Below are 27,636 nucleotides of genomic sequence, written 5' to 3'. Positions count from 1 at the left end.
CCTGAACTACAAGAGTCACCGTAGAAAATTGCATGCATTTTTTTATTTGGTGAAAAATCCACACCTCAAATAACACCAAAATATAAAGGTAGAATGCATGTAATATAATATGGATTAAAGTTAACGTCTAAGCTGTAGTTATCTATTTCAAATAGTATTTTATAAAATCCAGTATAATTGAGGAATTAACAACCTGTTGACATTCACTAACAGCATTTGATCTACGCTCAAAGAAAACCCTCAAAATATCTAACACAAGTTCATCTTATATATGTACATAATTCACTGAGGTTGTTCAGTTACAGGCCTACCTATTTACCTACCTTCATGCCCCCTCCCCCCAAAATAAGTTACCAGTGTAAATTAAAGAAACACCTTAATCCGTTCCTCCTTTAATCTTCAATCAAAAGGAAGAGAAAAAGGAATTTAAAATGTATAAGAAATTAAGGCTTAAAATTATTCTTTTGTTCCTCATTTGACAAGAACAAAAAGCCAGCAGTAGTATATGTGGTTCTTAAACTTTTCTGAGCCACAGATCACTTTTGATATTCTGGTGAAAACTATGTACTCTCACCCTAGAAAAATGCATACACACATACACGTAGAAAAATGTTACATGTAATTTCAGCTTCATACATTCTCTGAAGCCCAGGTTAAGAACCTTAAGAATAAATGAAAAGTTTCTTACATAGTTAGGTAATGTTCGCCATCCTAGGCTGTGATAGTAAACCAGTTGTCAGTGATACATAATCAACGTATAAACCTATTAGTGGATGGATCTAGAGACTGTCATACAGAGTGAAGTAAGTCAGAAAGAGAAAAACAAATATCGTACATTAATGCATATATGTGGAATCTAGAAAAACCTAGACACAGATGTGGAGGACAAACATATGTACACCGAGAGGGGAAAGTGGTGGGGGTGGTGGTGGGATGAATTGTGAGACTGGGATTGACATGTATACACTAATATGTATAAAATGGATAACTAATAAGAACCTGCTGTATAAAAAATAAATTAAATTAAATTTTTAAAAAGTGGATGGAGAACTTAGAACTCCCATGAGTTGTCAAAAAAAATCTATCGGTGATATAATATGTTTTCATTATTTTTTGTAAGCAAACTGGGACATAGGGACTTTCTAATTTGGCTGCCCTCACTCTTGACAAGTTTCACACGTTTATCTTCTGTAAGTATGTAAATAAGTTACCACCCATAAGTAGTAACTTATTCAGATAAGACAAAATCATTCTACTTGATCTATTAACTAGAAGTAATCAAAGTTTCTGGATTCCATTTTCTAGATTTATCACTTACTGGCCATGGGATCCTTAGTTTTCTGTCTTACTTCACTATTTGTAAATAAAGAATGTAACCACTAAGTTCACCTAGAAAAAGTGAGCCATGAATACATGAAGTTTTTAGACATATGAACCAAAAGTATTAAGCTACGGTCATCATATTATATACACAGCCCATTTTTTCATATATATGGCATTTCTAATTAAGTGAGGCTTTCAATTTTAACACTGTCTTTTAAATATATTGATTTATTTTCCCCAGCTTTATGGAAAGGAAGGATTATGTACTAAGAAAACGTAAGCAAGTGATATTTAAAAACTTGTATAATAGAAAATATAACTATTTTCTAAATAACCAGTTCAAAATAAAGCCTTCAATATACTAGAAAAATATTATTTTTAATATTTTATTGTGAAATAGAGGCAGCTATGTGTGTGTTAAGATAATCTTAAAAGAAATATAATAATCACATTGCTAAACATTAGTAGATTCACATTTTTATATTACATTCCTGCTTAAATGGGAAAAAAAAGCTCATCATACTATTATGAACCTAGTATATACGTTTTTCTACTCAACATTCAAATAAATAAAAATTTCCTCTTTTCTAAAATAATCACATTACACAACCACATATTTTTAAAAACTAGATCTCATTCTGGTTTTCTACTGCCACTAACAGTAGGTATTTCATGGTCAGTCTCTTTTTTAGGATCTACCATATTTTTATATCTTTCCCCACGATGTCTTTCCAGGTATGGCCCCCAGTTAGAAGCTGGTCTGCAGCAGCTTACAATGCGCTGAAAAGTAAAGAAAAAAAAATGAAAATTTTAGAGTGTTAAGTCTCCTTGCTAACCAAAATGAAATAAGAACCATAGAAAAGTAAAAAATGATCATCTAAATTCTTAATATACTGTCTACCAAAAAAAATGATACTCAAATGTAACCAATTGTTAACAGAATTGTATTAACTACAAAGCCAAAATAATTGAGTATGTAAATGATTTCAAAAGAAAGTGTTTCGTGAACCCATTCAAGCAACAATATCACTTCATATACTTTCACTGAATTCTCAGACATTTCTATCCTGGCCTTAGGGTGAGGGTTAAGTGAGGATCTAAACCAGGTATGCCTGCGAAGTTTCAATAACCAAAGAAAGGGTCAAACCATTGATCTAGATCCACAAAGCACTCACCTAGATCTTGAACCCAATCTGCCTGCTGAGCCTACCTTGTCATTGTCCTATTGAGATGTCATAGTCAACTCCCCTGGGCCTCCATGGAAGAGGGATAATTCAGGGTCTGGACTGGGTTCAAGAAATTTACCAGAGGTTTTCCAGTTTTAACATGCTATTACAGTATGTATTATAACCAGATGAAGTTTTAAAGGTGAAAATTATAGATATAAAGGAAAAAGGTCATTTGCTTTGTGTCATCTCAGTAGAACTCAGTACGGGTATAGATACCATAACTTTTAAAGTATAAATAATATTAACATGCTTACTTGAAGGATGGTTCCTTCAGCTTGAATTAATTTTATGATAGCCATAATTGGAATCCAAATAATACAGAAAATAATCATACACCAGCCTAGAGCAACTCCCCAGTCAGGGTATGGAATTTTGGCATAATCAGGTCTATGAAATTGTACCAATGACCAGATCAAGATTGCCTGCGAAAGTAAAATATGAAAAGAAAATGGTAAAGATTAAACTTTATTGCACTAATGATTTCATTTGCACTAAGTATTAGCAATTTGATTCCATTCCTTAGAAATAACTTATCAAAAGCAATTAAAATGAAAATATATTCAAGCCAACTAAGATAGTCAGGTAACTAGCCAGAAGATAAAATACTAAATGAACGAATCTAAATAACTTGTATTTGGCTCTGAATAGATTCTTCCAAAATTAGCACTTCCATATACTTATAAAAGATACAAATACTTGTACAACATGTATTTCAATAAAATACTGAAATACAACATTTATTTCACTTATAATAGCATGGTTTTATTCTGTTCTATAAGCTAGCCAGCATATCAATCAATTCAATGAGAATGTAAAGTACACTTTAGTGAACATGCTTTGCACCTTGCTTAGCAGTTGTTTCTATTATTTTCCACTACACAGAGCACCCCTTACTCCACACCCAAAACACACACGCATTCACACATTTGTACATAATTACCAAAGCACCCTTCACTTTCTTACTGAGAAAAAAACAAGCTCAATATATGTTTGGGCAAAACAGTGACTCTTCAAGATGAAAACTAAGGCCAAGTTTTTTAAAAAGTATTTTAAAAAAAACCTACTAGAATGTTGCAGCATTAAAACTAATTATTTAGAAATCTGTAAAGTAAACAAAACAAAATGAGCAAAAACTAAAAGATCATCTAGTAGTTCCTCTAAATTTACCTGTCTTGAATTTTATAGATATTCGTTTAATTTTAGAATTAAATAGATTAATGTCTTTCATTTCATTACAGTAATTTAAGTTTATTTCACAATTACCATAATTTTACGTAACTACAAGAGAATGGCTGAGGGATAGTGGAATCTAATATATATGACTTTATACAAAATAGATGATAATGTATATCATTTAATATCTAATACTTTTGCATTTTAAAGTAAATCCAGTTGTCAAACCTAGTAATCAGTGAAAATTAGCTGGCTAAAAAGTGTAGTTAGATTTTCTAAGTTGGTAAAGGGCTTATATTATTATGGAGACTTGCGGAGACTTGTGAAATAAGGAAAACAATATTTAGTAGCACTGTGAAAATCCCAACCGCTCACTACTTGAACCTGACCTTATAATGTTAAAAACACGCTCTAAAACAAATTCTAGATCAAATTATGTAATGGCCTTTGCTAGGAAAACCTTTGAAGCATGGGGGCAGTGAGAACCAAAGCATCCTCTATAAGGCTTTGCCACTGCCCCACCCCCACCATTATTTCTAGTCCATAGAAATTCTCTGTCCCATTAAGCATTTATTTTGGCATTCAGCCTTTTACTGAGCTTTTATTTAAAGATATCATGTCTATATGTCATGTTTCTCCAAGAAGGCATCTTTTGCTTTCCCTCAGCTCCTAAATAGCACCAATTTTTAACATAAACTATTGCCTCTATTGACACACATGAGTTTCTTTTAGTAATTTCAGATACTAAACACTTCCTATAGAAAAAATGCATTAACAACTGAGTGTTGTTTCTTAGCAATTAGTATATTTAGATTGAATTCCTTGAAGGCAGAGACTGAGTCTTAAGCAGAGAGGTTAAGAACATTGTAGATGGCTCAGCATAGTTTTTAGGGAATGAGCAAATGACTGGTTTTTAAAAATTTATCCTACTGATAATTTTTAAGTATCTAGGACCTTTAAGTCTATAGGAGCCTGGTTATTTTCTCAAATGGTAACTGTTTAAGCCTATGGCCTCAAAAATAATACTACAAAGAAAGGCACTGTAATTTAGGCAACTTGGAGGCGCCAGTCATGAAGTAAAAGTTGAAAATCATTACTTTATGACATTAATTTGCCTTACTGTATTCAGTGTGAATAATTCAAGTTTACCTTAAAAGTGTTTAAATATATATACTATTGATACCAAATTCATGGCATGTTAATACTTACCGTCAAAAGCATAGGCGTAATGACAAACCAGCAAGCTCTCCACCATAGCCAGAATATCCACCTTTTTGTTCCAATCATCATTTCTATATCTTCAATGAATCTGTTGCCTCCTAAAAACAGCAAAGAGTGCATTCAGCCCTTATTTATACTTTCATTCATTAATCATTGTGGTCCCAAGTTATCTTTCCATGTCTAAACATTTTCCAATATTACAGCAATGAAGCATATATATACCTTTAACTACATTTTATTCATAATAAATTTTTGTCCAGTATATTATACTTAGCTATTACAGTAAACATAATAAGGAATCAAACTAAGTCATTTTAGTAAAATGTGTAGATAATTCTATAGTCACTATTTACCATAAATCCACATGATTCCCATTAGTTCCAGTATAGCTGCAATCAAAATGCCCCATCCAGCACAGAAGTGGTCAATCAGATGAACCCAGTAAATTCCAGCCTACCAAAAAAAATCAGTTACTTTTAAGTATATTTTTAATTATTTCTATGATTGATGAGGTACTCAAATTGAATCTACTAATTTGATTTTAACATATGCTCCTTGGTTTCACCTCTGCCAAAATGCGAAAAGGAATGTTTTCAAATGTAAACACAAACGTGGCTTTAAATATCTCAAACAGGATGTACCTTTTGTTCTATACTGAGTCACTGTTAAAAAATAAGCATTTAGAATAGTTGATTATCAAAAGGATATGCAGTGTGTGCTCTGTAGTAGCTGCCAAGAAATACAGCCTATGTTTAAAGTATATAACTTTATTGTAATTGGGGAAATTGTCCATTATTGGGCTTTTTCCCCCTCTGCAAAATATACTTACTATTGAAATTGTGTTATAATGGGGAAAAAAATCTGGACTAAAACTCAGAATATCTTGATGCAAGTCAGACTTGGACTTGTCACTAAACATCCTCTTAAACCTTGGCTTCCTCACTTAGATTATAAAGTACATTCCAACTAATATTTTGTCTATGAAAAAATGCTGTAGTATACCTGAGTCACACACACGAGGCCAAGGAGAAACAAAACCAAGCAGCAACCCAAAGTTATGGGAACCCTCATTTTCTTCATCACTTTGGGAAATAAATCTTGAATCGTTGTTGTAATCGTTTCTTCAGAAGGGAAAAAATGACATGTCAACTCATTTGCCAATAATTTTAATCACAGAAATCAACTTCTATTAATCAAATTTACAAATATGTGTTGAGAATATACGCTGGGCCCTACTTCTTACTTTTAAAAATCCATGGGGTCCTTTCTCTTGGCAGTGACTGCTCATCAGTTCTGATAAAAATCAAATGGAGCCCTATTTGTTGTTTTTAGTCTGTTTTATAAGGCTTTTCATTGGTAGCAATTATAAGGTAACAGGTTCCCGAGGGCTGAAGTAGTGTGAAAGAGGGTTATAGGGAAGGAAGAATTCTAGCAGAACTTTTAAATAAGGTGAATATTTGAATAAATAACATGGAGACAGAAAGGCCTTCTAGGTTTAAGAAATAAATGTGTTCGTGAAACAGGGTACTGGCTAAAAGTAGAAGGATATATGAGTAAAAGGATTAAGAAACATATTCGAGATTTTTGGAGGGCTTTGAAAGTCAACTAGAGGAAGCTGGACCTTATCCTGTAAACTATTAAAATGGTTTATGTAAGAGCATGATATGATGAAATTCAGAATTTTTAGATGGGTACCCTAGGGAAAATCCCTATGTGTACACAGAACCATGTGCAAGAATAGTCATTGCAGCAGTGTGTGTAATTTTTAAAAATTGGAAATAATCCAAATGCCCATCATTATGGCAACAGATTGTGAATTAATTAGTGCTATATGTCTATGTATCAACATGGATTCATAACACATATGAAAAACAACTGTCAGAATGATATGTATGCTATGAAACTTCACATTTATGTGAAATTTAAAAATTTTATATGTTATTTATGGATACACATAAAATGTATACAAACATGGTCTGAATAACATACATAATCCATGGTGACGGTTGCTTTTAAGAAGGAAGAAATGTGAATTGTATTAGACAGAGAAACAGAGGGGACTTCAAATTTATCTATAACAGTTTAGTTTTCTAAAAAATATCTGAAGCAAATATAAAATATTAATCTCTGCTCCTTTGGGGTGTCTGATACATGAGTACTTTGTATTTTTCCATATTTAAAGCTTAAGTTAAAAAGAACTTTCAGTAAGATGATTTTGAGAGTAAAAGCTAGAGGGGGGCAACAAGGGTAAGAAAAGGATGTTTTTAAGTAGAGGAAACATGAGTAAAATATAAGAGGGATATGTTAACATTGGGAATATTTCTTACCAATGGAAGCAAACTGAGAGTCGAGACCCAAAGTCAAAAGCATGAAGAAAAATAATATGGACCAAAATGGCCCACCTGGGAGTAGAGCTAGAGCTTCTGGATAAGCAATGAATGCCAAATCAAAACCTAAGAAAATAAATGGCATTTTAATTTAAAATTAGTTGCCAAGAAAATTCACATATTTGAACATTTTCAAAATAAGATACTACAGGGCTTCCCTGGTGGCGCAGCGGTTGAGAGTCCACCTGCCGATGCAGGAGATGCGGGTTCGTGCCCTGGTCCGGGAAGATCCCACATGCCGCGGAGCGGCTGGGCTCGTGACCCATGGCCGCTGAGCCTGCGCGTCCGGAGCCTGTGCTCCGCAACGGGAGAGGCCACAGCAGTGAGGGGCCCGCAAAAGATATGTTCATGGAATTAACTTTTTAGTCTTTATGGAATTAACTTTTTAGTCTTTAGCTCTCTTTCCAAATGTTTACCCCAAATCACTATATGTAGTGCCATTTAATTTATTTTTTTCACTGTACATTTCACAGCCGTGTAGTGCCATTTTATTTTTTTATTGAAGTATAGTTGATTTACAATATTATGTTACTTTCAGATATACAGCACAGTGATTCAGTATTTTTTGCAGATTATACTCCATTATAGGTTATTACAAGGTAATGGGTGTAATTTTAGTGCCCTTTTAATCACTATATGGATACCTGCAAAATTGTATGTAATGAAACTATAAATTGAATCTTATTTTCTATTTGTTTTTTTGTTTTTATTTTTTACTTATTTTAAACATTTTATCAGGAAGGCACATTTTTTCTCTTTATACAGCAGGTTCTTATTAGTCATCAATTGTATACACATCAGTGTATACATGTCAATCCCAATCACTCAATTCATTCTATTTGATGTATGTTACCTTTAGAGACGCTTTATAAAAAAATTTCAGTCATGTTATATGATACTTAGTTTTAAGTATTTTAAGTTTCTCCAACCTCCCAGAGGACTGGCCTAGGAGTCAGGAGAATTAGCTTCTAGCCTAGGCTCTGTCACTTCCTAATGATTCGATCTTCTGCAAGACATAACATTTCTATGCATCAATCCACTCCTCTGTAAATGAGGAGCTGGATACTAGATGATCTCCAAAGTCCTTTCTAGTCCTAACATTCTATTCTCCTTCATCAATCTCTCCATCAAATGATACTAACCATAAATAGAAATTTAATAAGAAAGTCCTACTTAAAAGAACCCTAGAATTCTGTTCCGGAGAATCTTTAGCCAGATAATTAAGCATCCCTAGTTAATGTCTTTAAAGTTAGGAAGTTCACTAATCAGATTCCTTTAAAGCTGGACACAGCTGTATACTCAAAGTCAATTGTGTTTCTATCTGTATGACATTTGTGCGTTTTAAAAATTCAGACCTAATAGTGTAATTTTATGTGGATTAATTTTTATATATAGTCTCTCATATATTCATATATACATATTAACACACACATGTATCTATATGTATGTGTATATAGATATACATACACACAGATGAAGATAATGCATGTAAAGTGCATAGCATGATGCCTGATACTTGCAATTGTGCAGTAAGTAGTTCCTATTAAGGATTAAACAAAATTTGGAAAAAATATTCTTAAACAAGTGTTCTGTAATGTACTGTTGTTTCTCAGATCATCTAAGAATTATTAAATCATTAAAACAACCAAGTTATATAAGATGAAATGAAAAAGAAAACACAATACCCTAAATCTTGAGTGCTTTAATTATTATAAAATATATCAGTGTTTCTTAAATGAGCTATATTGACTTAATCAAAGTTAATAATATATAGCATTACATACCTGATTTTACAACTTGAGAGACTTCCTTTCCAGATATATGAGCCATGTGTCCCAATATAGAAAAAATAGCAAATCCAGCAAACACACTAGTGAGGCAATTTGTCAAACAAATTACAATGGCATCTGAGAAGCAGTTGTTATTGAACTTATTGTAAGATGACAGAGCAACTAAACCACCCCAAGCCACTGACAAGGAATAAAATATCTGTGTGGCAGCATCTTTCCAAACCTACAAGGAAAATAATATTTTAAAACACACTCTTAATTTTTCATTTATATAAAATATTTCATATATACAAATGAATAAATATTCATACAAGAACAAAAAAAATACCCAAGTACCCACTACTCAGCTTAAGAAATAAAATGTTACTAGTCTATTTTTTTTTTTAATAAATTCCAGGGACTTAATGTTTTTTTTTTTGAAGATGTTGGGGGTAGGAGTTTATTAATTAATGAATTTTTTTTTTTTTTGCTGTTTTGGGTCTTCGTTTCTCTGCGAGGGCTTTCTCTAGTTGTGGCAAATGGGGGCCACTCTTCATCTCGATGCGCGGGCCTCTCACTATCGCGGCCTCTCTTGTTGCAGAGCACAGGCTCCAGACGCGCAGGCTCAGTAGTTGTGGCTCACGGGCCTAGTCGCTCGGTGGCATGTGGGATCCTCCCAGACCAGGGCTCGAACTCGTGTCCCCTGCATTAGCAGGCAGATCCTCAACCACTGTGCCACCAGGGAAGCCCTGTTACTAGTCTATTAAAGCCTCCCTGTGCCCCTTCCTGATCATATCACTCTTCCAACCTCAGTGGTAACTGCTATCCTGACTTCTGTGTTTATCATTTCTTCAATGTTCTTTATATTTTTACTAACCTAAACAATATGGCATTTAGCTTTACATGTTTCTGAATTTATAGAAAAGTTTTCTTAAAGCATGTAAACTTATACAACCTGCTTTTTCCATTCAGTAGTGTGTGAGATTTATCCATTATCAATTTGAACCATATAAAATTTCAATTTTGTAAGTCAAAAATGAAAGAATATAGGCAAATTCATATGGTTCAATTAAATGTATGTAGTTCTGAACATTTTTTCCACTGCTGTATTGCCCCACTAAATATTGTCAAATTATGTTCCAAAGTAGTTTTATCACTTTGCACTCCCACCAGCTGGTATGAGAGTTCCCATTCCCCTACATCCTTGCCAACATTGGTCAGAATTTTTAATACTGTCCAAACTAGTGGCTGTGAAATGAGTTTTGATAACCCTAAGTACTTTATAAGGTTTAGCATGTTTTTATGTGCATATATTCCATAGTCTTTTCCTGTGAAATTCCTGTTCATATTTTTTGCCAATTTTTTGTTTGGGTTATTCACCTTACTTGATCTCGAGGAATTCTTTATGTAGTTCGGATTCTAATCCTTTATCTGTTATATATGTTAGTTTTTTTCTCCCAATTTGTGGCTTATATTTTTCACCTCTTAACATTGTGTCCTTTTTTTTTTTTAAAACATCTTTATTGGGGTATAATTGCTTTACAATGGTGTGTTAGTTTCTGCTTTATAACAAAGTGAATCAGTTATACATATACATATGTTCCCATATGTCTTCCCTCTTGCGTCTCCCTCCCTCCCACTCTCCCTATCCCACCCCTCCAGGCTGTCACAAAGCACCGAGCTAATATCCCTGTGCTTTGGGGCTGCTTCCCCCTAGCTATCTACCTTACTACGTTTGTTAGTGTGTATATGTCCATGACTCTCTCTCGCCCTGTCAAAGCTCACCCTTCCCCCTCCCCATATCCTCAAGTCCGTTCTCCAGTAGGTCTGCGTCTTTATTCCTGTCTTACCCCTAGGTTCTTCATGACATTTTTTTCCCTTAAATTCCATATATATGTGTTAGCATACGGTATTTGTCTTTTTCTTTCTGACTTACTTCACTCTGTATGACAGACTCTAGGTCTATCCATCTCATTACAAATAGCTCAATTTCATTTCTTTTTAAGGCTGGGTAATACTCCATTGTATATATGTGCCACATCTTTATCCATTCATCCGATGATGGGCGCTTAGGTTGTTTCCATCTCCGGGCTATTGTAAATAGAGCTGCAATGAACATTTTGGTACATGACTCTTCTTGAATTTTGGTTTTCTCAGGGTATATGCCCAGTAGTGGGATTGCTGGGTCACATGGTAATTCTATTTGTACTTTTTTAAGGAAACTCCATACTGTTCTCCATAGTGGCTGAACCAATTCACATTCCCACCAGCAGTGCAAGAGTGTTCCCTTTTCTCCATACCCTCTCCAGCATTTATTGTTTGTAGATTTTTTGATGATGGCCATTCTGACTGGTGTGAGATGATATCTCATTGTAGTTTTGATTTGCATTTCTCTAATGATTAATGATGTTGAGCATTCTTTCATGTGTTTGTTGGCATTCTGTCTATCTTCTTTGGAGAAATGTCTATTTAGGTCTTCTGCCTATTTTTGGATTGGGTTGTTTTTTTGTTATTGAGCTGCATGAGCTGCTTGTAAATTTTGGAGATTAATCCTTTGTCAGTTGCTTCATTTGCAAATATTTTCTCCCATTCTGAGGGTTGTCTTTTGGTCTTGATTATAGTTTCCTTTGCTGTGCAAAAGCTTTGAAGTTTCATTAGGTCCCATTTGTTTATTTTTGTTTTTATTTCCATTACTCTAGGAGGTGGGTCAGAAAGGATCTTGCTGTGATTTATGTCATAGAGTGTTCTGCCTACGTTTTCCTCTAAGAGTTTGATAGTTTCTGGCCTTACATTTAGGTCTTTAATCCATTTTGAGCTTATTTTTGTGTATGGTGTTAGGGAGTGATCTAATCTCATACTTTTACATGTACCTGTCCAGTTTCCCCAGCACCATTTACTGAAGAGGCTGTCCTTTCTCCACTGTACATTCCTGCCACCTTTATCAAAGATAAGGTGTCCATAGGTGCGTGGGTTTATCTCTGGGCTTTCTATCCTGTTCCATTGATCTATCTTTCTGTTTTTGTGCCAGTACCATACTGTCTTGATTACTGTAGCTTTGTAGTATAGTCTGAAGTCAGGAAGCCTGATTCCTCCAGCTCCTTTTTTCGTTCTCAAGATTGCTTTGGCTATTCGGGGTCTTTTGTGTTTCCATACAAATTGCGAAATTTTTGGTTCTAGTTCTATGAAAAATGCCAGTGGTAGTTTGATATAACATTGTGTCCTTTGATGAACCAAAGATTTTGTTTTAATGTAGCTGAAGGTATTCATCTTTGCTTTTATGTATTGTTCTTGATTTCTCCGACTTAAAAAAAGAATCCTTAGCCCAAGGTCATAAAGCTACTATCCTATATTTTCTTCTAAACGACTTAAAGTTTTGCTTATATCCTTAAGTTTTCAGTTCACTTGAAATTGATATGCATATTAAATTAGGAATCCCAAAACATTGTTTTCTTTCTTTTTTCTTTTTTTTTTTTTTTGCCCGTGCCATGTGGCATGCGGCATGTGGGATGTGGGATCTTAGTTCACTGACCAGGGATCAAACCTGTGTCCCCTGCATTGGGAGCGTGGAGTCTTATCCGCTGGACCACCAGGGAAGTCCCTCAACACATTGTTTTCTAAATGGAATATCAATTATCTGAAGATAATTGATATTATCAATTATGTCCAAAGATAATTGATATTTTCAATTATATCAATTGGATAGTCAATCCCTTTCCCACTGACCTGCATCCCCACTTCTGCCACATATCAAGTTCCATACGTTCATGAATCTGTTTCCGAGATTACTATTCTGTGCCACAGGTCTGTATGTCTATACCTAGGCTAATGCCACATTATTTTTATACCTATAGCATTAAAATATTGTTTCATATCTGGTAAGACAAGTCTTCCTCACTTCTTCAGAAACACCTTGCTTTTTTGCCTTTTCTCCTTTGCATAAATTTTAGAGTAAATTTTCAAGTTCCATGGAAACTGTGCTGGGAATTTGATTGGAATTCTATTTACTCCACATATCAACTTGGGGACAATAAAAACATTAATTCTTAACAAGGGTGGTACTAGGCAGTTTTTGAAGAACGATGATACATTTAGGCATCCCCTCAATCATCCAGTACCCTCATTCCATGTTTTGATTAGAGCCCCACATGGCTGGCCTCATCTCTCCATCTAATTCGACCCCTTTATCATTCCCCCTTTCACGATCTACCCCTCCTATGTCTCTGCTAAAGGACAATAATAAATCTTAGAAACTAACCTAGGTAAATCCATTTTAATAGTAAAATTCTGTAGATATAACATTACCCCAAAGAAAAATCTAACTGTGAAGACTTCACATAATAGGGCTGGCATATATGTAGGCAAAAGTGTGGTTTTAGTCCTTCTGAAAACAGGACTGGTCAGTGGAAGCCAGGCCATATAACATGGTGACTAACAGTTCTTGCTCTGGAGTCAAAAAGAATGAAGCCTAAATCCAGTACATCTCACTTTCATTGAATTTGATTTATTTAACATCTTCAAGCCTGTTTCATCATCTATAAAATGGAGATGATGATGATGATAATAATAGTAGTAGTAATTATGTGTCCTAGGAAGGATGTGAGAATTAAATGAGATAACATATGTAAAGCAATTAGTAGGATACTCAGTGATAGCTATTATTGTTTTTATGGAAAAGAAACATAAATTGATACTCGGTTTCTTTTGTGGAAGTTGAAAACAATAATTTTCTCCTTGAAAGATATGTAATCTATTTCCAATTTCAATTGAAATAAAGTTGTTAGGAGTGAAATAAATACTAGGTCTTCAGAATACAGCTTGATGTTAGATTATTATTACGTCTTATTTCTCACATGATTTTGTTATATATAAGTGAAATATATATATAATATATATACTGGCAGGAAGCCAGTAGGAAGTAAAATGGATGGATAAATAGATGGATAGATAGACAGCTAGATCATGGTTATTTCCCTTATATATAACAAAATCACGTGAGAAAAAAATGCTCTCTTATTTCTTAGGCAGTTGTACATATTAAGAAATGAACAACATGTTTATGTTGGTCTCTCAGCTGCTTTGACTTGATACATTATGTATGCATATGTGAGTTGGGGGAAGGAGGCTGGAGGTCGTGTGGCAGGTCTGGGTTGTGTCAGAATGCTACTGCATACCATGATGTACCTAGGCTGCAAATAAAAGTGAAATATAGTTCCAAACATAGTTATAATCTCTATATCTACCCATCTCATAGCTGTATACAAGATTATTAGTTGAGTGATTAGGAAACCTTAATTCAAGATGCAAAAGCAGGGTATGTAAATTTAATTAAGTGTGACTCTTCCTGGGTCTCAACTTCATCACTGTAAAATGACGGAGTTAGTAAAATAGTCACTGGAGACCCCTCTAGCTATAAATTTCTATGGTTCTCTACTCTTCTAGAGATATCAGTAGAGTTCAAATACTTAAAGAAAAGGAAAAAATATATACTTATGATTGCATGTTTAGAGTATGGATTGGAGCAGAATAAAAAGCATCTAAGAAAAAATTCTCATTGCCAGCAAACCCAAAGAAGGCATGAGGGTAGTGTTTGTGTTGGGGAGAGGAGGTAGGATGATTAAACTGTATGTTTCATAAGGAGCTTTAGGCTTAGCTCTGATGTTTTAAAGACAATAGAGACACCGAAACACAGACCAGTATAAAATAGTCATATAAAATTTTCAGGATAGTTTCACGGAGCTATAAAGCCCAGGTGATCTGAGGCTTGTAAAAAGCCACTTAAAGGAATATCAAAGGGGCTTTTCAACTGTGCTCCAAGTTATGAGGTTTAAAGAAAATGGAGGGTCCACTTCTTAAGGAAAATGTTGCATCTACAATACAGTATTATATAACAGCAATAATTAAAATACTTGTGTGCTCATATTTATATAACGGTTTACCATTTCAAAGAACATTAACATATTTTATCTTGTGTAATAACCTAACAGAGGGAAGATGATGAGTCCCAACTTCCATTTTATTTGCTTCTCATCCATTACCAAAAATGGTCTTCTAGTTGGAAAGAGATTAACAGAGAAGATTAAAAGATATGAGGCCCAAGATAAATGAAGAAATCAACAGGGGCCTACAGACACATCAAACTATGTTAATCTCCAACACATAAACAATAAAAGTTCATAGTTCTAAAATAATTTAGGGTTTTATGGTTAATTATTGAGTGAAAATTGGACACACAGAAGGTAACTGAAGGCCAGAGATTGACCTCTCAATTTTCAAAAAGGTAAAGGATGGATTTCCATTACTAAAAACTGATAAATTTGACTTGCTTACCAGTAATATTCTACAACAGATAATTAAATATCCGGATTGTGAGTATTTAGAAAGTCACAATTGCTGGAAGTTAGCATGAGTTCCACAAAGAATACCATAGCAAACTAAAACTAGTATCCATTTTGGCTAACAGTACTAATATGGTAGATATTATAGTGTTTCTTGATTTTAATGTAATACCGTGGGGTTTTACCTGACCAGAAGCTTAATGTGTTCCAAGAATGTGACATGACTACTAAAACAGTGAAAGTGTTATTAGCCTGTGTCAATAGAAGCATAGTATATAGAGTATACTTACTGACAATGCTGTCTGCAGTCAAAATTGTAAAAGATTTTATGTACCTATGATACACACAGCCATTGTCTGGAGATGGACTAATATTAAAAGGGGTTACCAATTCATATTCATGGTACATATTTATGTGTCTGATACAAGTAACAGTTTTGTTTATGGAATGCTTCATCCATTTCAAATTTATGTTTTAACTTCATAATATTAACTTTTGATATTAACTTTTGAAGACAATTAAAATTTATATTAGACCATTAAACCATCAGCTATAATCTTTAAATCTACTACGAGTTTATCTGATAAGTCACATAGCCCTAGTCACCAATTTGTGGGTATTCATGCATGAAATATTCTTTTATATTAATTAATTAGCCCCAAATCCTTTTGGTCAAATAGAATCAGTTTGAATAAAATGACTTTGAAAATCCTATTGCTAAAAATGATTGTCTCACTTCCAATAAGAGAGCATTAGTGTCATGTTAAATAGTTAAATCAGACATCCTAGGGGACGGAAACACTAATAAACTTAAGTACATATTCTTTTGCAAGCTACTATGTTATGACACTCAATGGCAATCAAAGATTTTCAATATTGGCTTGTAAGTTTTACCTCCTCAGATAATTTGAAATCCAAATTGTCTTACCTCAGCTTCCCTAAGTTTTGTAAAATTTGACTGTGCTCCAATATAGTATGAAATGCCTTTTGATGAGCCATCCAGAGTTGCCCCTCGGATCAGCAGGATTAGCAAGACAACATAGGGGAAAATAGCTGTAAAATATACCACCTACCACGAAGAACAACCAAAAGTTAATGTTATTTCTTTAAATCATGGTGTATAATTATATACAAATAAAGTTATTAGCCAGTTGAAATTAGTAAAATAAAGTATCAGAGATTTCATTAGGTTATTAATGTCTGATAATACTAATACCAATGTTGGCATACTTTTCTCTTTCTGTTCTCACCACTCTCAAATGATCCACTTTCAAAACACTCTGATGTATGAAGCAATATTTACCAGGTTTGTGTTGTAAATACACAATACATTAGCAATGGTAACTTGGAATCTAGATCGAGTGCTTTCCTAAATGTATCCTAATAAATGTCTGAGGGGACTGAATAGCACCTCTTGGTAAATTACTGCATTGATGTGGGAAGGGAAATGATTTTAAACCCTGCAGTGATACTCAATCCCCAAGGAGAAGGAAAATCTCCTAGTAGGTGTCCAAATCCCATGAAAGTTGATTAAGTGAATACTAGACACTTGCTATTATTATCCTTAAAGCTACCATTAAGAGAGCTTGATAGCACACATATATACGTGTGAACTGCTTGTGTCCTAGATAATACATGGTTCCAGATGAGCAGACTGCCTTTGAGGCTGGCTTTTCATTAATGTGGATGCTTTCTTTGGTCCATAGATGTCCTATGTTTGATAATATGTCCAAGGAGATGATTTAAACAAGTCATCCAGAGACCAATAAAAATTAATTGCGTGGGTAAATGGCTTTTAATGGATTCTTTCAATATTAACATCAAAAAGGAACCAAAGGTTTCAAAAATTGCAACATTATTTTGGAAAGTTTCCACTGACTTTGTGATGTTCGCTGTATTTTTGTGATCTAACAGCATATCTCATTACAATGTAACATTAAGTGACTGTGCTAGATATTGTACCAGAACACAAAGATAGTATCCACAGTTATTCCTGTCCTCTGTCTTTAAGGAAGTTTCAGTCTAGTAGTTACAAACACATACACATTTACTTTTCTGAGTACTGTACAACTGCTCACAGAGAAAATTTCATACCGTTCTCAGAAATTGCCACAATGCTCTCTGAAAGTTTAAAAGATAAAACAATGAAGTGGGAAATGTTTTTCAGAAGAGGACTCTGCTGAGACAAGGTTCTGAGTCAATTTTGGCAAGCTTTAAGAGAACAATGGTATAGTTTTTATCCTTCTCTCTCTAACAAGGGGAATCCTGACACTGTTACCCTATATAACATATATAACAAGGATCTAAACTTTCCAAACCAAACATTGCAATATATAATTCCATTCAAGATGCTTCTTTATTATAGTAGGACAGAAATACTCCCAAGCCTCAGAATGCTGTATCAGCTAGAAGGGCCCAAGTTTAGAGAAATTGCACACATGTAGTACTAATTTTTGCTTGTTTTCTTTTATTTTTAATAATAGCAGTGTTCTTATGTATTTTCTTAGAGCGAGGCTGCCTACTTAGAAAGCTTTTCACACATTTGAATGTTCCCATCATAGAAAAAACATGCATTTGGTAATACCTGGCATTGAACTACAATGAAATCGGAAAACAGCTACATCACAGTCTAATGTGTTTTCTAAATTACCTTCCCAGAAGACTTGATTCCTTTAAATAGTGCTGTTCCAACTATGAGCCAGGCCAGAAGAAGACAAAGTGCTAAATACCACACAATGACTCCAGGCTCATCCAATCCACTTGACCGTTGGAGCGCCACTTTACTGAAAACACATAAGCCCTTTGATGAACACACAATCACTTGTCTTAATACATTGAATTTTTTAATATCTTTCATCCAGGGAGAAGCTTCATGAGTATTTTATTAATACATCACTGTTGTGTGACTCTTTTATTGATACAGTTGTATGGAGGGGCAAAAATAGTTCAGTGAAAAATTAGGCTCTGGACTTTCTGGTCAACTGCAGCCAATACAAAGTTCCAAACCCCAGAATAAAAGATCCACTCATTCCTTTAGCTATGATTTTCCCCTAATATTTCAAAGCTCCTGTATGGAAAGAAATTAACCTTACATCAGATTATTTCATTTTACTTATTATGGTATTTTTTTCTCAAGTTCAAATGATGGAGAAAACATTTAAATTGTATTACATATTTTCTTATTCATCATACTTGTAGTTATCAAACCTAAATGGTCCCATTATTTATACCTTTTTCAAAGGTATAATTCCATGATTTCCACTAGGGACATATATGGATCTAGGATTTTAATTCTTAGCTTGATATTTGGAACATTTCAAGGTCCAAATTTTAAAAGGGTCACAAAGAGCAACAACATGGGGCTTCCCTGGTGGCGCACTGGTTGAGAGTCTGCCTGCCAATGCAGGGGACACGGGTTCGAGCCCTGGTCTGGGAAGATCCCACATGCCGCGGAGCAACTAGGCCCGTGAGCCACAGCTACTGAGCCTGCGCGTCTGGAGCCTGTGCTCTGCAACAAGAGAGGCCGCGATAGTGAGAGGCCCGTGCACCGTGATGAAGAGTGGCCCCCGCTTGCCACAACTATAGAAAGCCCTGGCACAGAAATGAAGACCCAACACAGCAAAAATAAATAAATAAGTTAATAAACTCCTACCCCCAACATCTTAAAAAAAAAAAAAGAGCAACAACATGGAGCTGAGGAAAAGCTCATTACAGCAATAGTCAAAGAAGTTATGTAAGGGTAAAGGGTAGGTATACAGTAAGGAGATTAAAGAGAGATCATTTAAAATTAATAAAAGCAAATATAACCCCAAACATCTATTTTTACCATATAATGACAATTATAAGCAAAATGGATAATGAAGAATCTCAGCCTTAAATAGCAATTTTTCCCCCAATATTACTCATCACCCAAATGTTTATCATTAGAACTTGCTCATTATAATCTAAAAGTTGCATATCTTTCCTTCAAAGCAATGCCCTAGCTTATAGCTAATAAGCACTGCATAAATCATCACCGACAACATTGTGCCCATTTAATAACTAACTTATAAATGACAATCTATTAACTGTGAGCTAATTTTGCAGGCTACTACTACTCACACAGGCTAGGTAAACATTTGAGTCAAACGACGTATAATTTGCTCTGACTCCACCCCCCCCTTTTTTTCTACTTATATGAGTTAAGAAAAGAGCAGATCAATATTTTATTGTTATAAACATGTTTAATAACATCCGTTTAAGATGTAGATAATTTACTGTACTCACTTCCAATATTGTTCACTGGGAAGCTGCCCTGGCTGATAAACTTCACTTCCATTGATGCAGGTAAAATTGTTGGCGTCTAACCAGCTTTTATTCACTTGGAAGATTTCACCTAGCTTTATACTCACATTACAATGTGTCACTAAAAATTAGAAAAAAGAATACAGACACATACTTAGTTTTAGAAGAGTACTTACCTGGAAAAAAAAAGTTTTAATGATGAAATATTTAAAGTACTGTCTAAATTGTTACTTGGTGAAGGTGGAGTAGAAATCTTACAAATGGAATAAGCCATGCACATTCAGCATCTTAAATCCTCTCTACTACTAAGCTGGGGGTGAGTATGAAAATCTCTGCCTTTTTAAATTGTGGTTATATTTATAGTAATGACAGCTATAGAGTAACAATCATTTCAGTTGCGATTTAGTGCTCTAAGGAACTTTTCATATGTGGACTTATTTAACTTATATAGATAAATGACACCTTTAAATTCCTAAGAAGTGTTAAATCTTTATCACTTTATCCTCCAATATACACAGGCAATCCCGGTGGTAATAGTCGACAATACTGATGCTACATTGTCCCAAAGATAGCAACATTCAACCATCAACTGAAACACTACTACTGTCATAAATAGTGCTTTTCTCTCTTACCACTTTCCCATTTTCTTCCTTTTCTTGCTGCCCACAACTTAGGCCTGCAAGAAGTACTCCAAGTAGTGGTTTAGCCTTACTGGGTGCCCTCAGAAATTAACATATTGCATTAATCAATTTTCAGGTTATACATGCTTTATTCTGCTTTTATCAATAACCTATGTCTCACTTAAAATTGAACCTAAATTGGTTAGAAAATGACTTACCCCTTTAATCTTCTTAGAAAATATAAAAGAATGATGCAGAGTTAATAATATTTTTTAAATAAATAAATGAATTTTACCTATAGGCGATCTGCTACAGGTATTATCTGCCCAATAAGAACAATTTTTCCATGGTAGTTCACGTTGAAAAGAAGCAAACATGTAGTAAAGACTATAGGCAATTATGACATTATAATAGATTGTCACAAAAATGGATATCAGGACCATTGTAATCCCCACACCTGGAAAAGAGAACGATTAAAATAAAAAACAAGTGAAATTTGTTTTCCTAATTCATAAAGCTGCATCTCAACTTCCACAAAATCTATTTTAAAATGAGAAAACTGTTTAAAACAATGTTTTCTATCTCTCTCTTTTTTTTTTTTTTTTTGATGGGGGGAGACAGTACTACTGTGTGAGTAGCTTTCTTCTCAAAATTATTTTGATGATTGACTTTCTAAGACAGTTTTTTAGTTGATCAGAAAAAGGTTCTAAGATCAAAGACCTGTATTAAGCCATCGAATTCACATAAGGGAAAACCATGTTCATTATTCTTTCTTATTAAGCCTGTAAATTCTGATCAGAGTGGATACTATTAAAAAAAAAACTATTCAAAGCTCATATCCTATCGACTCGCTGACCAATACTTCCCTCTTCATCAATAAACCAACATTTTAAAAAATATCTTTATTATAATTGCTTTACAGTAGTGTATTAGTTTCTGCTTTATAACAAAGTGAATCAGCTATACATATACATATATCCCCATATTTCCTCCCTCTTGCATCTCCCTCCCACCCTCCCTATCCCACCCCTCTAAGTGGTCACAAAGCACGGAGCTGATCTCCCTGTGCTATGTGGCTGCTTCCCACTAGCTAGCTATTTTACGTAAACTGGGACCAAGTGAGAGTGGCATGGACATATATAAACCAACATTTTGACAAGTAGAAGATAAATCCTCTGAATGAATGTCCTAAAAGGAGAGTGTACAGCATTTCTACAAGTGCATGTAAAGAAAATTCAATAACTCAGTAACAATCCAAATTTAAACTTCTGAAATTTCTTTAGCTCAGTGGTTTCAAAATACAGCAAGCATACTGAATGTAACTCCTATGTTAAGACTAGCTTTTGAGGTAGCTTCCTTAATATTCCAGCACTATATTCTATCCACCTCGCTATAAATATATTTGTGATGTTACACTGAAGCCTTTGCGAGTAGTTTTCAGCAGCTAGCACATACCAAAATGATATCTAATCTTCAAATAGAAAGGCTATTGGATGTTTAATAACAATCAAAGCATTAAAAAAAAAAACTTTCCTAGTGCCCTATTCCATTAGGAGTATTCAAGAACAAATAGTGATCTGCCCTTCAACTTTTCTGAATGAGGCATTGTAAAAGATATGCAAAAGCAAGAAGACAAAGACCACATATGAAGTAGAAAAAAAGCCAGAGCCATAAAGTTAATGCACAAGACTGTTTGCCAAGAGAATTCAAAAGGTGAAAACAGGAAAATAATGACACCTTAACAGCTCTCTCATATCCTTCTTAACCCCTACCATACCTGCAGCCCAAGATAAAGAGAAATATAAAGTAACATTTGATTTCTAAATTCGACAGTGTCAAATAGTCAGAAAAGCAACGTATGCCCTTTTGCCTTTAATATGAGGACAGCTATATGCAGGAATAGACCAATAAGCACAATAAGGAAAACATTTTAGTACCAACCTTGAAACAATGGTAGAATCCTCCAAACTGAAACTGGACCTAAGCTAGCAAATTGTCCCAGTGAGCACTCTAGGAAGTACAAAGGTAAACCAGCCAGTGCTAGCATAATCGCATAAGGTATCAAGAAGGCACCTAGAAAACACAAAAAAAGAACCAAAGCACTATTATATGCCCAAATCTGGATGGCACTTTGACAACTAGCACAACATTTTGAAAGCATTCTGGTACAGTGGAGTCAGAGAGTACTGGGTTTAGCCTCCAAATTTACTACTGTCTGTGAGAAAATAGTTGATTCTCTAAATCTTGGATTCCTCATCCATGAAATGGGGATGCTAGTATTACCTAATGAGGTTGTTGTGATTATTAAAAACAATAGCCCGTAAAAAGCAATCCAGAGAAGTTGAATGATCACAGGCTTTGGAGCCAGGTAGCCCTAGCTTTATATCCTGGCTCCATCATATACCAGTTATGTGACCTGGGGCAGTTTACCTAACCTCTTAACCTTGGGTTCCTCATAAATGGGAAGAACAATGCCAACTCATCAGTTTGTGGTAAGGGTTAAATCACAGAGCCTATGTGAAAACACTTGGCGAAATGGGCAGGCACATAGTATATTTTCAAAGTTAAGTTCCCTCCTTTCTCCTTAAAAAATAAACAGTTTTTAAGACTTAGGGTTCAAATGTTAAATGTGGTTCAAAGTGGAAGTTACTACAGCTAAGTTCAGTATTCTCCAAATAGTCATAAGGGTCTTCACTCGACGTTAATAAGAAATATTATTTTTGGTAGAAGAATCTGAACAATTGAGATGCATTCAGAATTAACTTTCAATTTCATAAGGACTAATTCTACATTTACATTATTCAGGCCCATTTTTGGTTTCTGTTTTAAACCTTGTATTATTTTACTTTTTTTTCTGCGCGCTTTTAGGGCATAATACTATTCATTAGAACTATGACCAGATTTTTGGTAGAGGCAGGGACAGAATATTAAGCTTACTGTTCAAGTATTCTAGAAGTCTTAACAAAGTTTAATAAAAAAATGTGGAGATAAGTGAATAAAAATAGGCTTTGGATTATGTACATTTCATATAGCCATGTTACATTTTTTTTCTCACATATTTTTCCCATTATGGTACTATAACATCATACCTGGGAATTACATTTTTTCTAACCCTAAAAATATATTCTACTAAAAATGGGAGACAACCGGGCTTCCCTGGTGGCGCAGTGGTTAAGAATCCTCCTGCCAGTGCAGGGGACACAGGTTCGAGCCCTGGTCCAGGAAGATACTACATGCCACGGAGCAACTAAGCCCGTGCTCCACAACTACTGAGCCTGCGCTCTAGAGCCCGCAAGTCACAACTACTGAGCCTGTGTGCCACAACTACTGAGCCCGCATGCCACAACTACTGAAGCCTGCATGCCTAGAGCCCGTGCTCCACAACAAAGAGAAGCCACCGCAATGAGAAGCCCACTCACCACGACGGAGAGTAGCCCCTGCTCTCTGCAACTAGAGAAAGCCCAAGCACAGCAACGAAGACCCAACACAGCCAAAAATTAATTAATTAATTAATTAATTTTTAAAAATTAGGAGACAATAAAGTACTTGTTACATACTAGTCACCAGAACCTAGGGACAAATATGTTTTTATAGATGTTGCAATGTACATACCATCACTACTATGATTAATAGAAGTTTAATTCCTACCAATGATAAATATGAAGAAAAAGTAATACAAAATATCTCTGTTTAAACACAACAATAAGCAACGCTTTGCTATCCCAGTGTAAATAGGTTTTTAGGCACCCACAAAAAAGGATTTTCCTCAATGCTGTATAAGGCTTTTCACCCCTTATATTATTTCATTATTAATAACAACCATAACGGGTAAATTATCAGTCCAGTATAGTGGTCACCAATTGTTAGTCCTGCTGACCTAGACCCTAAGGTAGTCTGATACTCCTCTTTCATAAACTGTTAAAAAGCTCCTACAGATAAAAATGACTCCAGATTTTAACAAGTCTTTCAAGCCTGACCATAATTTAAAATCTAATCTATTAACATTTGACAAATTTGAATTTCATGTTCCTCTTTTATCCTTGGGTAAAAGAGAAAGAAGTAATTGAGAGAGACTAGATCATCCATTACCCAAATGATGTGATCTTTAAAAACTGAGAGCCAATATGATATATTAATTTTTAGAGGAAGTGGTGAAAGAGGTAATAGCATACAATAAATAATGCCATTTTATTTCAGCTAAGTTTAAGAATTCTCTATTAAATCAAGTTTAATATAGTTCCTGGAAATTTATAGTAAGTACTGGGCCTATGTATGATGTCAACTCACAGGGAATTTCCTATTCTAAATTAGAACTTAAGAAGTTGGAAAGGAGCCTGAATGCTTCTCTCCACTACACGGACCTTAGGACATAGACACCAAAAAGACTGCGATTCCTGAGTCATCTTCCAGCTCAAATTTATACCAAACCCATGATTAAACAATGTATGCTCTAGATAGGGTAATTTATGTCACCAACACTTAAAGTGTTTGATAAACAGAGCCCCTTTCTTAACTCTCTGAAGGCCAGTATGAATGTTTAATATAACCAATTAATAAGGAATATAAGATTGAAATATCACCACACAAAATCCTATTGTACCAAGAAGAATACTTATAGTGACATCGTTTCACTGGTAACCAATTATGAAATATAAGGGAATGTCACCTCTACACTTCTAACAGAACCTGTAATTACAAGTAAATAAAATATGGTAAGTGAAAAGAGGTTTCAACATTACTAGAAGATTGTACAATTCATTTTGTTTCCTTTTGTGTGTCACTTCAGACTTATTTTTTTCTCCTGTTCTAATGGAGTCTTCCTTAGTGATCTATGAGGTATAAACTGCATTATTTTGCAGAAATTAAACACCTAGCCTTGATCTACATTCTATCACATTTTCAAAGGACCTTCTACATGATCAATCCAATTTGAAATACATGTAACTGAATATTGCAGCTTAAAGTACAAAACGTTTAATTACTTTTTAATCAACTCCTTCCACACTTAAATTTCCAAAGTGTAATGCCTTATTTTATTTAAGCAAACAATTTATTTGAGCTTCTTATGAGAACGAGAATTCCCTGCCTTTTGCTTAGGTTCAGCTATAAATTAGGCAAAACACAACTTGAGTGTGAACAGATTATCATAGGAAGGTGTAAATTAAGAAGACGAAGTCATAGTTGAAGATGACATGGGATTTCAGATCAGAAGCTCAGAAGTGCTAAATATACAACTTTTATCAAGTTTATATCTGAACATCTTGTGAAGCCAGCTTTCCAACGTGAGCTAGAAACTCATAGTCTAATAATAAAACGCATTATGCTCATTTCCCATCCTCCCACTAACCCATATTATCATATACCTTTCCTCAGTTGTTATAATATCCTCAGAGGCCATAAAACACCGCACTTAAAACTGAAGAGGAAATAAACTGGGGGGGGGGGGGAATACCTCCGCCATTGTTGTAGGTCAAATATGGGAATCTCCACACATTCCCCAATCCCACTGCATATCCAACCATAGATAAAATGTAATCCGATTTTTTGGACCAGTTGCCACGGTCCTGATTCTCATCATTTTCACCAACATGGAAATTCTCAGATGAAGCCGTCACTTTCTAGAAAAGGGAAAATATCAACAGCTTGGTTTTTTTTCCTATTAAAAATTCCACAGACGCATAATTTCACAAAACCACAGAGTGACAGTGAGACCGAGACAGAGACAGAGAGACAGGGAGATTGAGAGAATGAACCCTGAAAACCATAGCCAAGGAGGACACTTTCCAAGGCTGGGGAGATTTCTGAGGATGGCTGCTTTTACTTTACAACGTTTATCCCATGAAATGAAAAAAGCTCTGTAGGTGGATATTTTTACTACTTCTTCGGGTTAGATCATCCAAATTTTGGTGGAAAGGGTACATGTGGCACCCAGCATGATGGGCAAATGAAGGTGGGAAAATAAAATTTCAAATACAAAATTCTTAAAGATGAATTAGGTAAAATCAATGCTCTTGAAATCAGAGGAGATATTTGAAAAAAAGGATGAAATATAGTTTCTACTGAAAAAAAATTCATAGACTCTTTTTCATACTGGCTGGTAGTTTTGATGTTTGGAGTTGTCAGGGAAGTTTAACTTCTCTCCATATCCTGGAGAGTAAAATCAGTGCTTTTTTGAAAGCCACAAAATAATATTCAGAGACAAATTCTTCTGTCCCACCAGGTGGAGCAATGCTCGCTCCACTTCAGAGGACAGGGGAGAGTTCCTCAGGTCAGATAAGGACAGTACATTTTCTCATTTCCCTCCCGCATATGGACACAGTCTGGAGAGGGACAGAAAACACAAGGTGGTGGGCACACCCAAGGCAGAGGATGAGGTGACCCTAAGACATCTAGCCACCAGAGTAAGAACTGTTCTATGTTTCCTCTACTCTATGGGGTCATCTTGGGCACACATGAAGGCAGCTGAACAGAAATGTGGAAAACAGGGTACAGCTGCAGAGAGCAAAATCTGAGACTTGCCTCCCCTTAAGTTTTCCCTTCCCAAGCCCTCCACACCTCCCATAGCTCCCAGATTCCTACCTCCTTCCCTCTGCACTTGAAGAAGCTCGGGCACTTCAACTTGTCCATGGTTCACTGGCTCCCTGGGCTGCTCTGCCGGTCTCGCAGTCTGGCGGAGCTTGACTGGTGGCAGGTGCACACTCCCCCGTCACTACCTGCCAGAGTGAGCCACCATGCCCAGGGGTGGGGCCATTTATGGAGGTAAGCTCTCTCCTCCCCCGCCTGAGCACCCTGTCGTGTCAATTACTGGAAGGGACTAAAGTGAGGCTCCCGTTTTGCCCCTGGCAAGCTGGCATGTAGCAATCCCTTGCCCCGGGCCCCGGGAAAGGGCTGGGCTGTGAGAGAACAGAGCAGTCAGAGCCGAGATGACTGACAGCCTTTGACTCAAAGCCGCGCAGGTGCCTTCGCAATCTTACCTCCTTTCTGGGGTTCCCTGCTTCCTCGTAACCTCCTCTCTTAGTCTGGTCTCTGTCCTGAGGCCAAGTGCTGATCTCCACCGGGGCTGGAGGTGGGGAGGGCATGGTCTGTGGGGTCCATTCCGTCCCCCAAGATTCTCCTGAACAGACTGTACTGTCCTGGGCTCCGGGATTTCCCAAAGTTTTGCCCCTCACTAGAAAGCACTTGATCCCCTGGGGCAAACACTGCTCCCAGAGGGAGAGCTCCTGAACTGGGCACTTTGAAAAGTAGCCAGTTGAGATAAGATTACTCAGCTGGCTCTGCCTGAAAAGAGCAACTTT

General features: G+C 35.5%; 2 protein-coding genes across 2 annotated transcripts in view; one reads left to right on the top strand and one right to left on the bottom strand.

Annotated features, from left to right (window-relative positions):
* The window catches only part of LOC116747970, a gene marked incomplete at both ends in the record, with an annotated part of 781,548 nt that overhangs the window by 431,351 nt on the left and 322,561 nt on the right, over positions 1-27,636 (top strand). The gene's annotated exons all lie outside the window — the stretch shown is intronic.
* On the bottom strand, positions 1,534-27,025 carry SLC6A14 (solute carrier family 6 member 14). The gene is made up of 14 exons (XM_032620673.1): positions 26,921-27,025; positions 25,794-25,959; positions 22,283-22,414; positions 20,637-20,798; positions 19,704-19,842; positions 18,088-18,220; positions 16,366-16,506; positions 9,118-9,346; positions 7,274-7,399; positions 5,949-6,067; positions 5,300-5,399; positions 4,935-5,044; positions 2,807-2,974; positions 1,534-2,103 (listed from the first exon to the last, which is right to left on the bottom strand). Exons 1-14 carry the CDS (start codon positions 26,966-26,968, stop codon positions 1,957-1,959), a joined length of 1,920 nt encoding a protein of 639 aa, XP_032476564.1. The 5' UTR covers positions 26,969-27,025; the 3' UTR covers positions 1,534-1,956.

This window comes from Phocoena sinus, chromosome X, assembly GCF_008692025.1.
Source record: "Phocoena sinus isolate mPhoSin1 chromosome X, mPhoSin1.pri, whole genome shotgun sequence".
Classification (NCBI taxonomy): Eukaryota; Metazoa; Chordata; class Mammalia; order Artiodactyla; family Phocoenidae; genus Phocoena; species Phocoena sinus.
Note: the sequence above shows the minus strand (reverse complement) of the source record. Positions and strands in the feature narration are given on the sequence as shown.

Bases quoted from the DNA above. Each gene is read 5' to 3' on its own strand.
- SLC6A14 (XM_032620673.1), bottom strand. From the start codon at position 26,968: ATGGACAAGTTGAAGTGCCCGAGCTTCTTCAAGTGCAGAGGGAAGGAG. The intron at 16,507-18,087 runs GTAATTTAGAAA...TCTTCGTGGTAG, and splicing joins GAATCAAGTCTTCTGGGAAG to GTGGTATATTTTACAGCTAT. The intron at 5,400-5,948 runs GTATACTACAGC...TTTTTTTGGTAG, and splicing joins GCCTCGTGTGTGTGACTCAG to GCTGGAATTTACTGGGTTCA.